General features: G+C 43.5%; 1 protein-coding gene across 3 annotated transcripts in view; it reads right to left on the bottom strand.

Annotated features, from left to right (window-relative positions):
• Window positions 1-975: 975 nt before the first annotated feature.
• Window positions 976-19911, bottom strand: part of LOC115787693 (major histocompatibility complex class I-related gene protein-like) — a 32782-nt gene continuing 13846 nt past the window's right edge. The window contains exons 3-7 of one of the 3 annotated variants that reach the window (XM_030740462.1): window positions 3430-3708; window positions 3034-3336; window positions 2544-2645; window positions 2361-2378; window positions 976-2105 (exon numbers count right to left, since the gene is read on the bottom strand). In XM_030740462.1, the coding sequence (XP_030596322.1) occupies window positions 2056-2105; window positions 2361-2378; window positions 2544-2645; window positions 3034-3336; window positions 3430-3708 (752 nt within the window). In that variant the 3' untranslated portion in view covers window positions 976-2055. Of the gene's footprint in view, window positions 2106-2360; window positions 2379-2543; window positions 2649-3033; window positions 3337-3429; window positions 3709-19911 lie in introns of all 3 variants that reach the window. The other 2 variants (XM_030740460.1, XM_030740463.1) reach the window with 2 other exon arrangements.

Raw genomic sequence — 19911 nt, 5'->3', positions numbered from 1 at the left:
TTTTCTGCATTCAGAATTGGACCAAAACGATTGAGAAAACTGTCTCTGGAGCTTTCAGATGAGAGGTGAAACGTCTTCAAGAAACAAAAAGAAGTCCAGTTACCCTTTTTTCAAGCTCCAGAGACTACTATGACCTGGATGACTGAGAATCTACAAGGACGACTGAGGAAACTGTCATGTAACGTCTGTATGGCAGGCAGGAACGAGGACCCCAATGCAGGACGCACCAGGAAAAGGTAAAAGGTAATTTCACTTTATTTACAGGTGCTGAACAAAAGGCTGGACTAGGCAGAGCTAGTGGCAAAACTAAGTGCAAAAATACTAGACTTAATTCAAAGGCAGAACAGGACACACAGCAGGAGAACATACGAAGACGAGGACGACGATGCGACAACAGGCACTGGAAACACAGTACTTAAATACACAGGAGGGCTAATGATGGAGGTGGAAACAGGTGGTAACACAGGCGACGCTAATAACACTGACGAGACCAGTTTTGCAGAAGCAAAACTGAACACAACAGACAGGGACTGGACGACTATCAAAATAAAACAGGAAGTACAACGAGGGAACAGAGACGCAGACCTGACACAGAATACTGGGAGAACACCAAGGAATAGAAATAACTAAATAAACCCCACAACCAAAAGAAACCCAGAAAAGAACAGACAAGATAAAGCAAAAACAAAACACACGGGGTCCAAAAGAAACTGTCTGTGTAACCAGTGGCTTCTTCTTTCTCGCTCTGCATTGAGTTGATTAATGATGGGCCGGACCACCGATGTATTTTGAAGGGAATCTCTGTTTAATGGCTGATAAAGTTGTAATAAAACAACATATTCCAGTTAGTGGTGCATCACTCTAAGTCTCTACACAAACCAAATACAAAGACATTATTGTATATTACAGTTGGTTTATGACTATTTACTAAATTTTCAGTAACCACTCCCGCCAAATGCAACAGCAAAAGGGGGAGGCTGCAGCTGCTCCTTATAAAGGAGTTGTCCCAGAAAAACAAATGTAGGGGTACAGAAGACAATAACAGATGAAAGGTTCTGCTGTAGTTCAACTGGAGTTATAGAAACATATCAAGTAAACTGAATTAACAAATACTTTTTGTGGAAAATTAGCAAAGAATCTGCACTGCATAAATAAATACATAAGTAACTAAATGAAAATAGACTGTGAGGAATGATGTTTTAGAAACACACAATATCAAAGCTTAAGCTTTATTTCAGACACACACATTACAGTGTAAAGCATTAAAAACAACACAATGACAAACTACAGTTCACAGGTTCACACTGATGATAACACATAAAGTCATTCCAGGCTCAGTGAAGGCTGTAATGATGTGATCAACATTTGAAGATTCACTTAATCAAAGTATAAATTTGTGTATAAAAATCCTCAACTGTGTATGAAAGGTGGGAACATCACAATATCACAATCATGGCTTTCACTTTTTAACGAGTGTGTGTCTCTGTGCTGTAACTGCACCACAAATGGGCTGCAGAACAGCAGGCTCTGAAAGTGACTGTTCTCACACACTGAACACACATTCTGCTCACCATCATCATCACCATCATCATCATTATCACATCATCATCATCATCACATAAATCAGCACTTGGTCTGTCAAACAATTAGAGAAAGTTTGTCTTCTGATCTCCTTGTTTGCAGCAGTTACTCATATTTCAGAGTTATATTCAATATTAGACACTGAACTGAAAGGCTGAGAATCTACAACACTGTCAAACTGCACTGGTCTCTAAGAAGGTGCAGATATCTCCTACTTTACAGAGATTCTGTTGCTGCATGCTTCAATGTTTCACTGTCATCTGCTGAATGACACATGACTTGTTCACGGCCAGTCTCTCAGTGACACAACACACTTCATTACCACACTATCACCACACAGTTAGATGCATAACCAACATTAACTTTAATGCTGTTGCTTTGTAGAGGACTTGTGATGCACAATGATGACTCAATGAAACAGAGTCAGGAGACAAAGTGATGCAGAGCGTGGAGAGCAGAGCTGCTGCAGGACAGTCAGCTTTGTGTGTTTAGTCTCTCAGACTGCTCAGAGTCATTATCAGCACCTGTAAAACAAAAGCAGACAGTCTGGATCTCTTTGAGCCTTTTCAAAGGGAGAATCTGCAGTGATTGTTGGCTCCTGCTTTCAAACACGCCCCCCAGTTTAACCAGTGTCAGAGAGATCAGCTGTGGTCAATGGAGGGAGAACATAAAGAACAAAGAGAAGCTGCACTGGCAAAAAGTCCTGAAGGTTTTATTTCTACATGAATCTATAACTGGTTTTAATCCTGCACATTAAACATAAAACAGTTTTTACTTACAGGATGGAGAACATTCAGCTGAAACAGACAAAGAAAAAAATTTAGTTGTCAGATTATTTTAAATTGGACATAAATCCCCACCACCACCACCACCACCAGCAGCAGCATCCAAACACATTTGGCAGTATGGATTAAGATGATCCAAAATCTAAACTCAATATTTCCTCCATTCAGATTTCTCACCTTTCTTCTTCTTGTGAGCCACAAATGCTGCAGCTGCAATGAGGATGAGAGCTAGAACAACCACTGCAGCACTGATGGAGATCACCATGTCAGTGGGCTTCTCTGCTGAACAACACATGGCAGCACTTTATGATCCTGAACTAAAATGTGAGCAGCTACTAAAGAACGAGTGAGGAGCCAATCAGAAAGGAGCTGATGATTGATGAGTCTGACCTCTCTGAGTGAAACAATGAAGAGCACCAAACCATTACTACTCAGTGATTCCACATTACTCCAACATTAGTTACTCCTCCTGTGCACTCTGAAGTACAGATACATCAGACTGTGTGGGACCTCACTGCATTTATTGAATTCCAGTTTTAACCCAGACTTATATTTACATTTATATTATTAATAATCACAGTAACAGTAAGCCCAGGATTAAGGATCTAATCTGAAAGCAAGAAAATCTCAAACAATAGTTTCCAAACCCTGCAGGATCCAGTCTTACCCATGTTGGTCCTGATCACAGCTTTGTCCAGTTTGGTGATGATGTCACTGCTGACATCAGAGAGGTGAAACACACAGTCGTACCTCTCCCAGTCTGCAAGTGTGACTGATGAGAGTTTCAGATCAACACTCATCTGGAAGGTCCCATCATTGTTGGGGAGGATCTCTCTATGATCCACACCTTCATGGATCTCCTCTCCATCTTTCCTCCAGAACATCATGGCTCTGTGAGGGTAGAAACCTGTAGCGTGGCAGCTGATTGGAGAGGAGGGAGACTTCTGGAGGAGAGACACTGAGGGAAGAACTGGAGAGAGACGGCAGCTGTTTCATTCTGTTTTGAATTTTACTTTAACAAAAGGAATTTTTCATTTCACTGCATAAGATTATGTAACTTTACCTGCTGACTCTAAAAGGTTCTTCCCATATTGCACATACTTCTTTAAATACTTAGGGCATTCATGACCTAAAATGTATTTATTTGCTTCTAATCGAGCTTTTTCAGTGTCCCATCTTAGTTTGGTGATGAGAGCCTGAGGTTTTGGAGCGATCCATGTCAGTGTCTGCAGGTCCAATGCTATAAAATCTTCTGCATCATAGCCAAACTGATTGAACCCATTAAGCTCTCCAGTCTCATCATCCCATTCACAGCCACACATCCTCTGCATGATATGAACACCTGAAGAGAAGCAGGTAAACAGTGAGATGTGAGCAGAGCTCATAGCTGGTATCCTGCACCTGCTGTAAGTGGCACAAAAAAACAAACACAAATCATTTGTTTTTGTGTTTTGGATTCATTCACTGTTTATTTTTTATTTTAGCAGAGCAAGGGGTGGGGATCAAACTGAACATCAAATAGCGATGTTGTCACGGTGCGTGGATGCACCAAAAATGAGCCTCTATTATGGCAGCAGGAAATAGAGGACAAAAAATAAACCAAGGCAACAAAATGAAACCTATACTGGAAATCTAGAGAGCACAGGGAAAACAAAGCCACAAGACAACAAGACTCTGACATTCAGGGGTGAAAGTAGTTTTAAATTCTTGCCGGTACTACATATATATATATATACATATATACACATATATATATTTACATAGATATAGATATATAGATATATATATACACACACACACACACACACACACACACACACACACACACACACACTTACAGTTGCTGTCATAAAATTTGAATATCATGAAAAAGTTGATTTATTTCAGTAATTCTATTAAAAAAGTGAAACTTGTATATTATCTTCATTCATTAAACACAGACTGATATATTTCAAATGTTTCTTTTAATTTTGATGATTATAACTGACAACTAATGAAAACCCCAAATTTAGTATCTCAGAAAATGAGAATATTGTGAAAAGGTTCAATACTGAAGACACCTGGTGCCACACTCTGATCAGCTAATTAACTCCAAACACCTGCAAAGGCCTTTAAATGGTCTCTCAGTCTAGTTCTGTAGGCTACACAATCATGGGGAAGACTGCTGACTTGACAGTTGTCCAAAAGTCGACCTTTGACACCTCACACTATGAGGGGAAGACACAAAGGTCATTGTTAAAGAGGCTGCTGTTCACAGAGCTCTGTGTCCAAGCACATTAATAGAGAGGCGAAGGGAAGGAAAAGATGTGGTAGAAAAAAGTGTACAACAACAGGGATAACTGCACCCTGGAGAGGACTGTGGAACAAACCCATTCAAAAATGTGGGGGAGATTCACAATGAGTGGACTGCAGCTGGAGTCAGAGCTTCAAGAACCACCACGCACAGACGTATGCAGACATGGTTTCAGCTGTCGCAGTCCTCGTGTCGAGACACTCTTGAACAGAGATGGCGTCAGAAGCGTCTCGCCTGGACTAAAGACAAAAAGGACTGGACTGCTGCTGAGTGCTCCAAAGTTATGTTCTCTGATCAAAGTCAATGTAGCATTTCCTTTGGAAATCAAGGTCCCCACCCACATCAGAACATCCGGCCCCACCCAGGAACCAGGAGGTACCCACACCCCAGGGGGGCAGGGGGGGAGAGGCAACCAGCAAGGAGCGGTCAGGAGGCAAGCCACCGGCCCAGACCCAGGTCCAGCCAAACATACAACCACACGCACACCAGCAAGCACACCCATGTACACATTTATACACAAACACACTCTCCCACACACATATAAACATAGATACACCATATTCACTTGCCCACCCATACTCACGAAGACTGTGACAAATACAAAGACACACATTCATCCATAGCTACCCACTCTCTGAAGATGGGAGCGGAAACCACCCCAGGGCCAACAGTGACCCCAAGATGCCGCCAGCCCGGTCCCCAAGGAACCACCCGACCCCGACCCCGGGCGAGGCATAAGAAATCGGGGTGTGAGATGGCCCACCCCCCCCTCCCCCCGCCCAACTTATAAGTGTATGTGTTTATGTTGTGAATGAATGAGTTGTATAGGGTGCAGTTAAAATTGAGGGGGCAGTTGTGCCACAAGCACCAACTGCTGGACGTCAGTGCTCGCCCACACTGCCCCCCCAAAAACCCTCCATGTCTAAAATGCAAATAAAATTTGGGGACAGACAGAAATGAGGATCTGAATGGGGCCACCTCAGCGGCCGCCCCTCATCAACCTCTGTGTAACATGCCTGCCCCAAAGGTCCTATATGTATCGTGTAGTATGTATGCATGTGTTGTGAATTATAATGTCTATAGTGCAATTAAAAAGGAGATGCAAGTGGCCGCGTAACTCTGCACGCAGCCTCTCAACCCTACACCCTACGTGTGTGTGTGTGTGTGTGTGTGTGTGTGTGTGTGGGGGGGGGGGGGGGGGGGGGGGGGGGGGGGTAAGACCAGGAAGGTGGAAAAAAAAAAAAAAAAAAACCCCACCCAACCTGGAAGAAGAGAGCCAGCAGTCCACTGGCTCAGTAGGCACCCCGACCTCCCACACCCCAGCACAGGGCAGGGAGGGGTGAGCCCGGGGCCATGGTGACAGCATCCCAGAGCACTGCAGCACCTGAGACTGGTGCCACCGCCCCCATCATAGAGGGTAGCCCACTCTCACTAGACGCCCATTCACTCAACAATAGACACAAACAGCCTGAGTTGGAAATACGGTGCCCCGTCCCCACCAACCACCCCACCGCCGTCCCCACCCCCCACCCCACCCCCCGGCAGCGCAGGCACCCCAGGGCCCCAAAAGCGCAGACCGGACGTCCCAACGCAGGTTAGGTCAACCCACCCCACCCGGTGGCGCGCCCGGGACAGCAGAGACCCCCCAGCGCCAGGGGGGACCCACCGGGAGCCGGCACGGCCCCAGGGCCCAGCCCCCAAGCCACCCAGGCAAGACCAGCCAACCGACCGGGATCCGGCACCCATCACCCCAAACACCCCGGACCACACCCCAGGACCGCAAGGCAGCACCATCCAAGCCCCCACCACCATCAACTAGAACAGGCACACAGACATCACCAGAAGGTCGCCCCAGGACTCCAGTCTCAGGAGGCTACCAGCTACACAGGCCCCCAGAGCTCCCACCCGACCGCCTACAAAGCACCTCAGGGGCAGAACCAACAGCCAACCACCCCCACTAAGTAATGGAGCTGATCATAGGGAACCAAAGAGAGTCAAATTCCTCCAATTGATCTTTAGATGAAGCAGACATTCTCTCTAAACTAACATAATCTATTAATAAATTTCTGTACTGAGTAATACATAGTTTATTTTTTGACTTCCAATTCATAAGGATAGTTTTCTTAGCGATGCACAAGGCGGTGAGAACTATGTGTGACATATTTGACTCCATCACTAATTCACTGATGTCACCTAAGATGCATAGTCTGGGGGAAGTTGGGACGCGACAGCTAAACCATGTGGATAGGTCTTTACATATCCTTTGCCAAAATCTCTGAACAGGTACACAAGACCACAGAGCATGTAGATAATTCTCCTCTGAATTGCTTGTACAGTGGGTGCATATGTTTGAATGTGTAAGGCCCATTTGGAACATCCTTTGTCCAGTATAGTGTGTTCTATGGAGAATTTTATATTGTAAAAGTTGTACTTGGGGTCTTTTAGTCATTTTGAAGATATTTAAACATATTTCTGTCCATAAATTTTGATCTAGGTTAACAGAAAGATCACGCTCCCATTTTGCAATTGGGAGGGAAACTGAATCATCAGTTTTCAGTAATAATTTATACAATTTTGACAACAATTTTGGGGTATAGAGGTTAAGAAATTCTGTTACCCATGTAGGTATTTCTAGATTCAACTGATTAAGGTTAAATCTTCCCTGTAAAATGGACTTAAGTTGTTGATATTCCAGAAATCTACCGTTGCCAATTCTATATTTTGACATAAGTTCTTGGAATGTAATAAGGTTTCCATCTTGGATAATATGTTCTAAAGTATTTACACTCTTATCACGCCATAACGGAAAATTCAGCATTTTCTTTTTCTGACAAATATCTGGATTGTTCCAAATCGGTGTTAGTTTACAGGGGATAAGTGAAGATTTAGTTATTTTCAGAAATTCCCACCAAGCTGTCAGAGAAGTATTTATACTAAGGCTTTTATAGCAATTATGATGTTTAATACTAGGGCTAATGAAAGGTAGATTCGAGATTTTTATTTTTCCACAAAACTCCTGTTCTAGATCCAGCCATGGGTTGTCTAATGAATTGGATTTGATCCACTTTGAAATATACTGCAACCTATTGCTTAAGAAATAGTAATAAAAGTTTGGTAATTCCAGACCTCCACTTTGTTTTGGCTTTTGTAAAGTTTTTAAGCTTATTCTTGATGGTTTGTTTTTCCATAAAAATTTTGAGATGTTTGAATCTAGTGACTTGAACCAAGGAATAGAAGGTTTATTAGGGATCAGTGAAAATAGATAATTAATTTTTGGTAAGACCATCATTTTAATGGCAGCAACTCTCCCCACGAGTGATATAGGTAAACTATTCCAATGTGTGAGATCATCCTCTATTGTTTTTAATAAGGGGATATGATTTAATCTTACCAAGTCTGAGAGCCTGGCGGAAAAATTTATGCCTAAATATCTAATATTTCCTGACTTTAGTGGGGTCCTAGAGGTTCTCTGGAAATTACAATTCAGAGGCAAAACTGTTGATTTACTCCAATTGATAGAGTAATCGGATATAGATGAGAACTTATCTATCAGTGTGATAGTCTTCAAGAGAGAAGCTTGTGAATTCCCCAGGAAAAGTAATACATCATCAGCATAAAGGCTAATTTTATGGTTCATATTTTCAGTTTGAATCCCTTTAATATTTGCATTTTGACGGATTGCTGCTGCTAGTGGCTCAATGAAAATTACAAAAAGAGAGGGAGAGAGTGGGCAGCCCTGCCTAGTGCCCCTCTGCAGACTGAAGCTTTGGGAAATGAGATCATTTGTCCTAACACGTGCATTGGGGGAGCTGTGTAGTGTTCTGATCCAGTTTATAAAGGATGAACTGAATCCAAATTTTTGTAGAACTGCTTGTAAGAATTTCCAATTTACCCGATCAAATGCCTTTTCTGCATCTAAAGACACGACTGTCGTCTCTAATTTGTTAATAGAACAATAGTCTATTATATTTATCAGTCGACGTGTATTATTGGCTGAGTGCCGACCCTTGATAAAACCTGTTTGATCTGGATGTACAATAAATGGAGTAATACTTTCTAATCTTTTGGCAAGGGCTTTGCAAATTATTTTAAGATCTACATTAATGAGAGAGATTGGCCTGTAGCTGGATGGGAGTGTGGGGTCTTTGCCTGGTTTAAGAAGCAGGCTAATGTTAGCAGAGTTTAGGGTTGGAGATAAGATGTGATCACTCTGAATCTGAGTTACCATTCTGAAAAAAATGGGAGCTAGCTCTGACCAAAATTCTTTATAAAACTCGGCTGGAAAACCGTCTGGACCTGGGGCTTTATTATTTGGGAGGTGCTGTACTGCTTCACTAAGTTCAGATAATGAAAGAGGTAAATCCAGAGCTGCAGCTTGATCGTCATCTAGTTTTGGTAGAATTATATTTTTAAGAAATTCTTCCATTTCAGTATCAGATGGGTTAATCTGTGGTGAGTATAAAGCTTCATAAAAGTCTTTAAAAGAGTTATTTATTTGTTGTGGGTCATGAGTAATGTTACCAGTTGAATCTTTAATAGAATAAATAGCTGTTTTTTCTTTATTTAGTTTTAATTGGTTGGCCAGGAATTTTCCAGATTTGTTTCCATGCTCGAAGTTTTCCAAACGCAGCCTCTGCAACATAAATTGTGTCCTTTTATCAGTTATTTCATTTAACTCCAGTTTCAGTTTCCTCAGGTTGTTAATTATATGTTCTTGTGGCGAAGCAGCATAGGCAGTTTCTAAAGATTTCATTTTCTGTTCTAATTCTAACACAAGTGCTTTTTCTTTATTTTTCATATGCGAGCAGTAAGATATTATTTTGCCCCGCATTACTGCCTTTCCTGCTTCCCAAAGAACACATGGTGATATTTCCGGAAGATCATTATTTTCTAAATATGCTGACCACTCCTTTTTGAAATAATTAGTGAAATCTTGTTCTTTAAGTAATGATGTATTAAATCTCCAGTTCCTGGTTGGTGGTGTAACTTTTTTCTGTGTCAGAGAGAGAGAGACACCGGTGCATGATCACTGATCGTGATAGGATGAATCTGTGTGTCTGTAATGTCCATCATCATGGAGCTGCTAACTAGAAAGTAGTCTATGCGGGAGTGGGAGTGATATACTGGTGAGAAAAAACTATAATCCCTCAGAGTGGGGTGATGTGAACGCCAAGCATCACAAAGACCAAAATCCTTCATGTACTGTTTAAGAATGTCTGCAGACTGCCAGTTCCTCTGATTCACTGCTGTACTGAGCCTGTCAATATCTGCATTAAGTACCAGGTTGAAGTCTCCTCCTATTACTAGTGTAGTGTCAGAGTGATCAGATAGTGAGGTGAAGAAAGTATGAAAGAAGGAGGGGTCATCAACATTTGGTCCATATATGCTAGCAATACATAAATCTGTATTCTGAATAGATAAATTAAGTATTATAAATCTACCTTCAGGGTCTATTGTACTGTTGCTAATGTTAAAGTTTATCTTCCTGTTAATCAGTATAGCTACACCTCTTTGTTTGGAGTTGTAGCAGGCTGAGTACGTGTGAGGGAACTGTGGAGAGGAGAGAGTGTGCACAGATGTTTTGGACATGTGTGTCTCCTGTAAAAGAACAACATCTGCTTTTAAGTCTTTTAACTGATTAAAAATTTTTAGTCTTTTTTCCCTCGAACCAGCCCCGTGTACATTCCATGAGACAAATCTGAGTGTGCTCATGTTTAACCTAACTAATGGGCTGTTGTGTGCTCACTAAAGATGTGTGTGTATATGCGCTGTATGTTGGTGGGTGTGTGTGTGTGTATGTGTGCGTATGCTCTGTATGTTGGCGTGTTGGCGTGCTAATTGCAGAAATAAAAAAGACGTGAAAAAAGTGACCTGAGTGACATAAGACTGAAATAAGAAGAGGAGGAAAAAAGAGGAGGAGAAGAAGAAGAAACATCTTTTAAACAAAACAAACAAGTGATCACGGCACTATGCTCATTAATCGGCGTTATTGGTACTATTTAGACAGTTGAATATACATTTAGAGAACTGCAGAGAAAGTAGAAAAAGAAACAAAAAAAAAAAATAACTCAGAAAAGAGCGTTAATATGGACACAGATCACCTGAACGGCCAACATTTCTAAAAATCCTTTTTTTTTTATTGGTCTGTGTGTATATATATATATATACACACACACAGTGTATGTATATATATATATATATATATATATATATATATATATATATATATATATATATATATATATATTAGGGCTGGGACTTTAACGTGTTAATTTCGATTAATTAATTACGGGGAAATTAACGCGTTAAAAACTTTAACGCATTTTAATCGCACTTTGCACCGTGGAACGTTTCTCAGTGCACGAGTTCCCGGCATACAGATTATATCGACGCACAATGTCCAAATTAGGGGCCGCATCCTGCGAAGGACCCGGCCCACGTCTTTCGCAGCCCACGAACACCACAAAGGCCGGAAGTGAGCGCCTAGCAACCGTGAGTGCGAAGCACAGCTGTGTAACAGCAGCTGGTTAAATGGAGAACGAACTTTTTCTCCTTTTTGTGGTTTAATTTTAAGTCTTTAATTCAAAATAAGCTGTTAAAACAAGCATAACACATTTCAACATCAAGGAATACAGCTGAGAGAATGATTAACTTCCAACTATAACAAGTGTTGAATAAAACTATCCAGTTATGATGCTTAACTTTAATTTCAGGTGTTTACTTATCACAGGAGCACTTCCACCCTTCATTGGTCTGTGTAGTAGACTGGTGGGAAAATGAACAAAATTTTGAAGTTTAAGCTTATGTATATGAATGAATGAAGTTTTATTGCCATGTGGGTGAACAAGTTCACACATTGGAAATTGCAGTTACAGAACACCATCCAAATACACAAACACAACACACATAGGGGGATATGTGTCCTCGGGTCATGCAGCCGACTTGCAGCGCTACCTTTGGCAGGAGGAGAAAACAACACATCATGGGGAAGTTAGGTTAAAAAAAAAGTCATCTGGTACAGTGCTCAAAAGAGCACTATACCAGGGTCCAAAAAAACCACCTTAGCAAAGCAATTGCACATGTAAAGCAAGGACAGCGGCGGTAGGTGAGGTCAGGCCAGGAGGGGATGCAGAAGGAGACGAGAGGTGGGGGCATTGTGGAGCCAGATGCCAGGTTCCAGCCAAAACAGTTTGCTGATAGTGGTGGAATTTCATCAGCGGCCGTGATACACCAGACCCAGCTTCACAAATCACAACGCGGAGTGGGGGGGAGAGCAGCCGCACACAGTGCCCTGGAGAGAGATATGGTTGCCAACCCAAGGCCGGCAGGGGAGCCGAATTCCTGATAACAGAAGTTGTTTTGGAACAGGCTGCTTGTTTTTCCAACAGCCTTCAGTCTTACTGGGAAACCATTCAAAAATCCAATATTCCAAATTAGTTGATTGCCGTCCTCACTGTGCAGATCCGAACTATATCTCCTGATCTAACCCCTCTCGCCTGCGAGCTCGCTAATCTTGCGGCTCAGGTCCACCAGGCTTTGAGTCTGAGTTTGTGCGGCTCTGCTCAGCCCTTCCACCTGGATCGGCAGCCTCTGCAGATGTCGAACCGCCGTCCAGATTTTCTTAATTTGCCAGTAAAGCAGGTATCCACCGAGCCCAAACAGAGAAGATACTGCTACCAAAAAGCCGAATATGTAGGCGTCTTCTACGTCTTCCACTCCAAGGGCTGAGAAGCACACAGGTCTCCACGAGCTCCAAGAGTCGATGACGTATCCAACCGGGTCTGTTCCACTGGGACACCCAGGCTCCCCTGTCCCGGATCTCATAGTGGAAAAAATTCGATCAATGATGGAGAATGCCCAGTTTGCCAGATCCATGGTTCAATCTTGTTCTTATTCGGACAGTGTGTAAAAAGACGCTCTCACAGCAAGCAGCAAGCGGAGAGATGGGGAGGGCAGGGAGAGAGAGATAGTGCGACCGTCTCCGACAAGAGCAGGAAGAGAAGAGGAAATATTGATTCATTCATCAACTAAACTTAAATTAATATTTCTCATGTCAAATATTGAAATGCGATTAAAATGCGATTAATTTCGATTAATTAATTACAAAGCTTGTAATTAATTCGATTAATTTTTTTAATCGAGTCCCACCCCTAATATATATATATATATATATATATATATATATATATATATATATATATATATATATATATATACAGTGGTGTGAAAAAGTGTTTGCCCCCTGCCTCATTTCCAGTTTTTTTGCATGTTTGTCACACTTAAGTGTTTCGGAACATCAAACCAATTTAAACAATAGTCAAGGACAACACAAGTAAACACAAAATGCAAGTTGTAAATGAAGGTGTTTATTAGTAAAGGTGAAAGAAAATCCAAACCATCATGGCCCTGTGTGAAAAAGTGATTGCCCCCCTTGTTAAAACATACTATAACTGTGGTTTTTCACACCTGAGTTCAATTTCCCTAGCCACACCTAGGCCTGATTATTGCCACACCTGTTCCCAATCAAGACATCACTTAAATAGGAGCTGCCTGACACAGTAAGGTCCACCAGAAGATCCTTGAAAGCTACACATCATGCTGAGATCCAAAGAAATTCAGGAGCAATTGAGAAAGAAAGTAATTGAGATCTATCAGTCTGGAAAGGGTTATAAAGCCATTTCCAAAGCTTTGGGAATCCAGCGAACCACAGTGAGAGCCATTATCCACAAATGGCGAAGACATGGAACAGTGGTGAACCTTCCCAGGAGTGGCCGGCCGCCCAAAATTACCCCAAGGGCGCAGCGACGACTCATCCAAGAGGTCACAAAAGACCCCACAACAACGTCTAAAGAACTGCAGGCTTCACTTGCCTCAGTTAAGGTCAGCGTTCATGCCTCCACCATCAGAAAAAGACTGAGCAAAAATGGCCTGCATGGCAGAGTTCCAAGAAGAAAACCACTGCTGAGCAAAAAGAACATTAAAGCTCGTCTCAATTTTTCCAAAACGCATCTTGATGATCCCCAAGACTTTTGGGACAACATTCTGTGGACCGATGAGACAAAAGTGGAACTCTTTGGAAGGTGTGTGTCCCATTACATCTGGCGTAAAAGGAACACTGCATTTCAGAAAAAGAACATTATACCAACAGTAAAATATGGTGGTGGTAGTGTGATGGTCTGGGGCTGTTTTGCTGCGTCAGGACCTGGAAGACTTGCTGTGATAAATGGAACTATGAATTCTGCTGTCTACCAAGAGATCCTGAGGGAGAATGTCAGACCATCTGTTCATGTTCTCAAGCTTAAACGTACTTGGGTTCTGCAGCAGGACAATGATCCTAAACACACCAGCAAGTCCACCACTGAATGGCGGAAGAAAAACAAAATGAAGACTTTGGAGTGGCCTAGCCAAAGTCCTGACCTGAATCCTATTGAGATGTTGTGGTATGACCTTAAAAAGGCCGTTCATGCTCGAAAACCCTCTAATGTAACTGAATTAGGACAATTCTGCAAGGATGAGTGGGCCGAAATTCCTCCAGAACGCTGTAAAAGCCTCATTACAAGTTATCGCAGACGCTTGGTTGCAGTTGTTGCTGCTAAGGGTGGCCCAACCAGTTATTAGGTTTAGGGGGCAATCACTTTTTCACACAGGGCCATGATGGTTTGGATTTTTTTTCACCTTTACTAATAAACACTTTCATTTACAACTTGCATTTTGTGTTTACTTGTGTTGTCCTTGACTATTGTTTAAATTGGTTTGATGTTTCGAAACACTTAAGTGTGACAAACATGCAAAAAAACAGGAAATGAGGCAGGGGGCAAACACTTTTTCACACCACTGTATAGTGGGGTGATTTATGGGAGCGGGGAAATTGTGCCACCCCTCGTTTCCCCCCTGTGAGTATTTTGAGGAGTTCCAAGGCGAGTCCTGGAGAAAATATTCCCCTTTGTCCTCTTTTGCCAGTCATCCTCCTTCACAAATCACCTGTCATTACCTGTTATCAGTCCTTATCATGTCGGGGTCACCATCTGACAGGTAAACAGGTTTTTTATGAAGGAAGACACCTGAAACACTTTAAATAAAAAAGTAATTCATGAATGTATTAAAGAATCAGAAAAAATACACACATGGCCATGTGGGGACTCAGAGTAAGAGTGTGCTCTCTCTCTCTCTCTCTGAGCCGTGTTCCTGTCTAAACAAAACATTTTTATACAGCCTGTTATCTATGCATAAACAATCTCTGGGTGCTATGCGTTGACCTTCAGTCTTGTTCAAGCTGCTTTTTCATGACCCAGATTCCTCTCAGTCATAGGCAAATCTTCTTCCTGATGTTCTAATTTAATCAATACAGTGAAATCTTGTCCAGATTAATAATAGAACACGGTGACGTTGGTGATGTTCTAATTGTACGTTCTGTGGCCGGTCCTCAAGATAAGATGCACTAAAAGAGAGAAGTTAGTCTAGCACTTTCTGATCTGTTGCTCTCTGTATAATGTATTATTTAATTATTTATTATTTGGTTGATACACTGTTTATTATTTAATTTACTGGAGTTTACCGTCATTTATTACTCAGTTGCCCTTTATTCACTGAGTAAAAAATGATCCCTAACATAGGGAAACAGAACAAATTTGTCATGTGACCACACATTTTTGAAGCGTTAGCCATTTTACTCATCCTGCAAAGAAGAGAGCCTCATTGTATGAGAAGTAACCACATTTAACTTCAAAAAAATGTTTTTTGCCTTACAAAGTAAAATTTCTGTGATCAAGGTTTTTTGATCGTTGTGTCTGAACAGTTATAGACAAGTTTGAAAACATTTTACAAATGTTTTAATGCTTTGGTAAGCTACACTATGAGTTTATATGGCTAGCATTATGTTAGCTCAAAACTGCTAGATAATGCATTTTTTCCAGAATGTTGGGGTTGGGGTGATTTGTGCCAGAGGGCCTGGGTTAATTTGTGCCAGTGGCACTACTCACCCCCACTTAAAAGTGTTTTAAACATAGTATTTATTGTTTTGTACATAGTTTTCTTACATTTTATCACAAAACTATGTGACATTCTTCATTTGAGACCAAAAATAGAAATATATTATGATGCCACAGAATTATAAGAGGAAGATAGGCAGGGCTTCCACTCCTCTAGAGGACATGGACAGAGCAGTGAAAGATGTGGAGAAAGGGAAGTCCATTCATCAGGCGGCGAGGCAGATGAACATATGCAGAATGTCATTAAAACGATACATGGAGAAGAAAAAGATAAATGGAAATAAATAAGGCCTGGATATAAAAGAACTGGACTTGCCAGTCAAGTATTTGATGAACATATGGAGAAAGAGGTGGTAGAACATATAAAAGCACTAGCAGCAATGTTTCACCATCTAAGTCCCATGAAATGCCGTGAACTGGTTTTTCAGTATGCACAAAAAAATGACATCAATAACCCTGCAAGCTGGATCAGAGAAGAAAAAGCAGGTTAGGTTAAGTGTGCATTTATTGAGAAAAAGTAATTATATTATTGTTTCTGAGGTAAGAGACTCTGGCTAGCTCGTTTAGGTGGATACAGCAGACAAGATGCGGTGTCGGTCAGGACACCGGAATGATGACAGGATATGACATATTTGCCAGCAGGTCAGATGACTGCGGTGATTTATTGCACACTCAGTGTTGTCACATAGTTCTGAAATAATAACAATAATAATCACATTGTCACCATCTCCATAATAAAGGTATTCACACAAGTAGAAAAAATATACATGTCTTTCCTTTACATGTGCAGAAATAATAGTAGCTTAAATAAGCCAACAGGAAGGCATATTAACCACACTAGTAGGTTAACTGGGTCATAGCTCCCTCTACTGGCTAAACCGGGTACTAAACAAATGACGGCACATGGCTCACATGGTCGTTCTCCAGCGGAGTAACGCTAATTACCGACCCAATCTAATGGCGAGTTACAACTGTTAGCTCACCGGACATTCAAACACTTCTAACATCAGCATTCACATTATATTCGTACACAAGGTTAAACAATTAGACCTCACAGCAGCGATGCTTAGCTGGGTGCGCCGTAGTAAACACACTATCTATAGGCTATATGAATGATACTCACTTCGTGCATCCACTTAAGACTCGGAGTGCCACAATAAAAACTCTCCAACAAAAAACAACCGTGTTTCAAGCGAAATATACTTAAGTCCCCACAAGTGTGTAAAGGTGAAAAAAGGAGGAGGAAAGAAGGAAAAGTCTGCAGCTCAACTTCTGGCTGTGCAGCTCACGGCTCTACTGGGGGGTGATTGCGTCACTTCCCTAGCAACACACCTTCAAAATAAGAGCCTTTGATACAGCCGCCCCCAAATGTGCATGGGCATATTTGCATAAAATAAAAGGCTCAGTCCGTCTTAGGAGGTCTGGAGGTTGGAGGAGGATCTTCCTCCCCCGATGGGAGAGCTGGTAACATCACCAACCGAGCTACAGGCCGGGTGAAGATGTATCCTTTTATGTTGACATCAGCTGATCTGACACAACCATCATCACTGCGATGGACCTTGACCATACGCCCAACTGGCCACTGGGCCCGTGGCAGCTGTGGCTCCACCAACATGATGACTGCCCCGTCTTGCAGATCAGGAGGAGAGGACTGCCATTTCTGTCTCGTCTGGAGGCCAGGCAGGTATTCTCTTATAAATCTTGACCAAAATTGATCCGCCAGGATCTGGGAATGTCGCCAGCGTCGGTGGCTCAGGATGTCGGTCTCTGGGTACACCACCTGCGGGAGCGAACCATCGGGCCGCCCCATGAGCAAACTGTTTGGTGTCACCGGATCCACGTCTGCGACGTCAGCCGATACGTAGCCCAGCGGTTTTGAGTTGAGGATGGCTTTGACCTCCAGGAGCACAGTGAGTAGCACGTCCTCAGCAACTGGTTGCGATCCAACACACGTGTAAAGTGCTGACTTAACTAACCGGACTTACCGCTCCCATACTCCACCGAAGTGGGGAGCAGCAGGAGGATTAAAATTGAACTTGATCTTCTGATGGGCAAGCTCCTGTTGCAGCTCTGGAACCATGTTCTCGAAGGCTTCTCTGAGCTCTCATTGGGCTCCTTTGAAGTTGGTCCCTTGGTCTGACCACACTTCAGCAGGGGTTCCTCTTCTGGCGGTAAACCGTCTCAACGCCATCTGATAGGCGTCAGAATCCATGGTCCTAAGAAGATCCAGATGTACAGCTCTGGTCGTCAAACACTTAAAGATAATTCCCCAGCGTTTCTCTTGACGTCGGCCCACCTTTACCAGCATGGGTCCAAAACCATCCACACTGGTGGAGTAAAAGGGAGGTTTGTGTAATCTGAGGCGAGCTTCCGGAAGATCGGCCATCCTAGGAACAGAAGGCTGGCCCCTCCAATGCTGACACACCGCGCAGGCTCGTTGATGCTTACAGACTGCCTCTCGCCCTCTGATGATCCAGAATGATCTCTGCAGCTCTGAAAAACCTCGCTCGGGACTGGGGTGATGCAGATCACTGTTGTACTTCTGGATAAGCAGATGTGTCACTGGATGAGTGGCATCGAGGACGACAGGATGTAGGGGGATATCAACATCTTCCAACCGTCGGAGCCGACCACCCACCCTTATTAGGCCAGAGGTTGAATCGAGGACAGGGGCTAAGGTGAGTAGGCGACTTGAAGGCGACACTGCTTTTCCTCCAGCCAGAAGCTTGTAGTCCTCCGAAAAGGATTGCTTCTGAGATCTCAGCAGGAGTTCGGTTTCTGCTCGCTGATAATCCTCAGCTGTGGGTGGGGTAGTTGAGGGGGTCGCTCCTAGGAGCTCTTGGACAGTGTCCTCCAGGAGTTCCTGCCAGGAACTGTATCCTTTATCATCTGGCCCCGGGTCTGGAAGTGAGGTGACTGTAGCTCCGCAAAAGGCAGTCTTCCGTAGCTCTGTGTGATCCTCTGGGGGTTCAGCGTTGGGCCTCTGCGGCCAGCTGTCTGGGCTTCATAGCATGAAGGAAGGTCCCTGGAACCATCTGTTTGGATCCTTGAGCTCTTGTAGGGTTTTACCTCTCGTTAGGTCATCTGCAGGATTTTGGTCCGAGTCCACATAAAGCCAGGTGCAATCCTCCGTCAGCTCCTGTATCTCCGCCACCCTTGCCCCGACGAACACCTTGAAGCGGCAGGATTGGGAATGAAGCCAGGCAAGTACTGTGGTAGAATCTGACCACAGGGTGGTGTGAGACACTTCCTGGGTGAGTTCTTTGGTGAGGAGACTGGCGAGTTGGGCTGCTACCAGCGTGGTGCACAGTTCCAAACGTGGGATGGAGTGTACGCGTTTGGGGGCTACTCTGGAACGAGCAAGGATGAAGGACAAGTGAATCTGGCCCTCTTTGGTCGCTGTCCTCAGGTTGGCCACAGCTCCTTAAGCCTTTTTCTGAGGCGTCTGCGAAGATGTGCACTTCCTGAGTGACAGCGTCGTGGTCAGAGTCTGCGGGCACATATGCTCGAGGAAAGGTGAGTAGAGGTAGAAACTGGAGCTGGAGGTGGACCAGGCTTGAAGCAGAGCTGCAGGTAAGTTCGGGTCATCCCAACCGCGCTGCTTATCCCACAGCCGGATGATGAGCTTTAACCTAGTGGAGAAAGGTAGGAGGTAACGTAAGGAGTCGTACTGTGAAGCTAGGACTCTGTAGATGTTTCTTAGGGTTGGTGCATCGTAGGACACTGGCCGGTGCTTGTAGCCCAGGGAGTCTCTCTCCCAGTTCCAGCTGAGACCCAGGGTGGATTCTTGAGGATTGTCTTGTCTTGTGCCAACCACAGGTCTAAGCTCTGCGATTGGGCCTCTTGTGGCAGGTGATCCAGGACGCTCGGCTCATTGCAGACCCACTGTCGGAGGTCAAAGCCTGCTGAAGACAGAAGCTCTCTAAGCCGATCCACCAGCTGCTTGGCTTCTTCTGGCGTGCGCACACTTTGCAGGCAGTTATCGATGTAGAAGCAGTGGTCGACAGAAACCCTCATGATGTCTTCAGGCTGGCTGTGATCTGTGACATGGCGCTGCAGTGCATATGTAGCACAACAGGGGCTACAAGTTGTGCCAAAGGGCAGGACTTTCCATTCAAACACTCTGGGGGGCTCATTGACTTTCAGGTCACGCCAAAGGAACCTCAGTAGAGGGCGATCATCGGGGAGGAGGCGGACTTGATGAAACATCCCTTTGATGTCTCCACTTACTGCGATGGGGTGTTCCCGGAACCTCAGTAAGACG

This window comes from Archocentrus centrarchus, chromosome 11 (assembly GCF_007364275.1).
Source record: "Archocentrus centrarchus isolate MPI-CPG fArcCen1 chromosome 11, fArcCen1, whole genome shotgun sequence".
Taxonomy (NCBI): Eukaryota; Metazoa; Chordata; class Actinopteri; order Cichliformes; family Cichlidae; genus Archocentrus; species Archocentrus centrarchus.
The sequence above is the reverse complement of the archived record's forward strand: the minus strand, read 5'-3'. Positions and strand labels throughout refer to the sequence as shown.